Here is a 3,344-nt window from a genome sequence, read left to right as displayed (position 1 = left end):
CTTCCCCACATGGGGTGAAGGCAGAAGGGGGAATTAGGGTGAGATGACTGCTAGAATGGGGGTTTGACTGATTCATCCCGATCGTGTTCTTTGGTTTCTGAAACCCGGGGCTCAGTCTGCTCTACGCCATCTAGTGTGTTATCTTTGCTTCAGTCCTTTGCTTTAATTTCTCTTTCATGGGGATCACAACTTGCTACATTGTGGAAACCCAGGTGGGTCTGTCTCTTTCACCAGACTTTGAGCTCCTTGGTAGAAGGAGCTGAGCGTTATTCCTCTCGAGGTCCTTGCCCAGGGAAGGTGCTAATAAATATAAATTTAACTGAATTAAACTAAGAGTAGTAAGAAGTTAGATAAATCCTAGCAGCAACCCCCATTCCTGTCTTGCTATTGTTTGCTGTGTCCTGTAGACAAACGTGCCAAGAAACCCGAATGCTTGGACTTCCCCTGATCTGAAGGTACTGTAGGTTCACTGCCACTTTTTCATTCTAATTCTTGAACTGTCACCACATAGTGATGTCTCAGGGGCTCTTGGCTGCTGTGACAACAGCGAGGTTCAGTGACTCTCGTGGCAGGAGCTCTGTGATTCCTCATCCTGATTCTGCGTTTAACTGACAGCTGTGTACTCTTAGAATTAAAAACAAAACAAACCGTATTTTTACAGATCCTTTTGTCTAAAGAGTTTTGCATGTTGCTCAACTCATTTTTAAATGTCCATATGGGAAAGCCAAGTGGCAAATATCACCCTTCTCTGAATGTGAAAAAGGTAATGACTTTTTTGGGTGGCCTGTCTTTGCCTTACCTCCTCTTTCCTGCCTTTTGGCCATTTTTTCCCCTATTATTAGCTTATCTCTGAGAAGGCAAATGTAGTAAGAGAGGAATAATGAAATTATTAGAGGATAATGTAACCACTGGCAAGCGTCTAGAAAAGCTCAAGGATGTGACCGCGAGTGCAAGAGGAGGATTGGGAAAGAAGGTGGACACTGAATGTTAGCTTTGGTTTGTATTTATTCTCTGAAAGTCATCACGCTGTACCCCCGTCACTCACCACCAGACGTCAGCATGAGCGCCTGGATTGTTACCCAACAGTCATTCTGGAGGCAAAGTTCCTGTGGTTGTTTCCCCCCGGACTCATGGGGAAGCTCTGGCTGATTTGGTCATTGTCGGGAGGGCAGGGCCCCAGCTTGCTCTTTGGTCCCAAGTGATGATTGATGGCGGCTGAGGTGGCAGCATGTCTTGCCATTGCTACCCAGCTGCACGTGGCCAATTCAGGGGCTGAAACCAGATGGTGTCAATGCCTCCTATATCGTACCTGGCCCACTGCACGTACTTAGCAAATATTTCACTTTTGATTGACTTTGAATCAGACCAGCTGTTCTCCCTTCCAAAGGCTGAATCCCACCGCTCCCCAGAAGAATCAGAATTATTCCTCTTTGGGGAAAACCCAAGTCCTCTTTCAATTAATGTTTAGAAGGAAATGAACATAGTATTATGCGGGTTATTAAGAACATACAGAGCTAAAAGCAAACACCTCCTTAGAAAGGGCGTTCAGTGTGATTTAGCAAAGAATAGCACAAGCATCGACCCACAGAAACAGGAAGAGGAGAAGGTTTAGACCAGGAAATTACCTGGCTGAGTCTGTCTGTGTCTCCGGCACCCACGTCAGGTGTGTTTTTTGTCCTTCAGGTAACTAAAGAGCATCTCCAGACCCCCCTCCAGCAGCTCCGGCAGAGGTTTGGATAAAGGGTTGTGGGAAATGTGAAGCCCTTTGTCCATGGGGTTCCAAGCGATCCTGGCCAGTCTGCACAGCAGGTAGAGTTCCTCGGGGAGGGTCTGGATGTCATTGTTGTTCAAGTTCAGCAGCTCCAGCCTCGTGAGCAGGCAGAGGGAGCGGGGGAAGGCGTGGATATTGTTACTCTCGGCAATGAAGATCTGCAGGCTGGCCAGGCACTGGATGCTCTCGGCGATGTTCTCCAGGCGGTTGGAGCCCACGTGCAGGAAGTCGAGCTCCCTGAGCGAGAACACGCAGACGGGGATGTGGGCAAAGCGGTTGTGGCTGAGGTTCAGCTTGCGCAGCCGGGAGAGGTCGGCGAGGCTGGCGGGGAGCTGGGACAGGAAGTTGTGCGACAGGCTCAGGACCTCCAGGTTCCGGCAGGCGCTCAGCTCTGCCGGCAGCTCCGTCAGGCAGTTCATGTGCACAAACAGGACCTTGAGGCTCTGGAGGAGGCTGACCTCCCGGGGCAGGGTCTTCAGGCGGTTCCCGCACAAGTTCAAGACCACCAGCCGTGTCAGCTTCCCCACCTCGGGCGGGAGGACCCGGAGCTGGTTGTGGGACAGGTTGAGCTTCTGCACCTCTGACAGGCTCCACAGGAAGTCGGGAGCATCCGTCATGCCCTTGGTGACCAGGCTGAAACTGACGTGCCGCAGGCCCCGCTTCAGCAGACACCGCGGGTCCCTCCCCGAGAGCAGAGCATCGTCCCACGGGGAGAACTTCTGCCTCCCCCGCAGGACCCCCCGCCCCGGGGGGCCCTTGTCCTTGCACCGGGCAACAGACTGCCTGGCCCCCATTTACCTGCTTTCCTCGTGCTCCTCTGTCGCCGCAGGTGGGGCTGGGCTCCCGGCCCGCTGCTGAAGCCCGGCAGGGAGCCGATCGGGTGACAGGAGCTGTGGCCGGTGGTGCTGCAGGTGGAGTAGGACTTGGGGGGAGGTCCCAGATCCGCGGCTCTCAGGGTCCCAGATGCCTGGTCCTCGGGGTCCCAGATGTCTAGCCGCGCCACCGAGAGCCGCCCGTCTTCCAGGCTGGGTTGAAGTGGCTTCTCTGGGAGCAGCCGGACTGTAATGATACCCTTGTCCCTGAGGCTGCAGAATTGAACCTCTCAAGTCCCTCTGAACACCACGGGGCAGCTGTCACTGTCATTCTGCCTGCACTTTATTGGCCTGGTGTGTGCAAACAGGTCAAGGGGAGGCCGTGTCTGACTTTCCTGTCTCCGCTTTTCTGGGTGTCACAGCTGAGCAGGGCGATTAACCAGCCCATCTCCGAAAAGAAGCCAAGGGGAAAAATAAAGCCAGGGTGTCTGCAGGTCTCAGGCTTATCTGGACCGTGGAGCGGAGCTGGGCTGAATGTGAGTCGCAGAGTCACGTTCCCAAAGTTAAGGATCTGCAGACGTAACATGCACACCGATTCAAACCGCGGTGAGTCATGTCGTTGTGAAAAAGTAACAGAAGGAGCCTGGACACCTGGAATCCTCCAGAACAGGGTTTTACACAGTACTGGTCAGAGGTGACTCCTTGAAGAGAGGGTGAAGGGGTCTTGACCGCACTCCCATTTTCTCCCAGAGAAGCTCTGG

General features: G+C 53.2%; 1 protein-coding gene across 1 annotated transcript; it reads right to left on the bottom strand.

Moving 5' to 3' along the window:
• Window positions 1-1,013: 1,013 nt before the first annotated feature.
• On the bottom strand, window positions 1,014-2,991 carry LRRC30 (leucine rich repeat containing 30). The gene has a single exon (XM_007196184.2). The coding sequence runs from the start codon at window positions 2,563-2,565 to the stop codon at window positions 1,660-1,662; it is 906 nt and encodes a 301-aa protein (XP_007196246.1). The 5' UTR covers window positions 2,566-2,991; the 3' UTR covers window positions 1,014-1,659.
• Window positions 2,992-3,344: the final 353 nt, after the last annotated feature.

This window comes from Balaenoptera acutorostrata, chromosome 13 (assembly GCF_949987535.1).
Source record: "Balaenoptera acutorostrata chromosome 13, mBalAcu1.1, whole genome shotgun sequence".
Taxonomy (NCBI): Eukaryota; Metazoa; Chordata; class Mammalia; order Artiodactyla; family Balaenopteridae; genus Balaenoptera; species Balaenoptera acutorostrata.
This window is presented reverse-complemented; position numbering and strand designations above follow the sequence as displayed.

Coding starts and splice junctions, on each gene's coding strand:
- LRRC30 (XM_007196184.2), bottom strand. CDS start 2,565: ATGGGGGCCAGGCAGTCTGTTGCCCGGTGCAAGGACAAGGGCCCCCCG.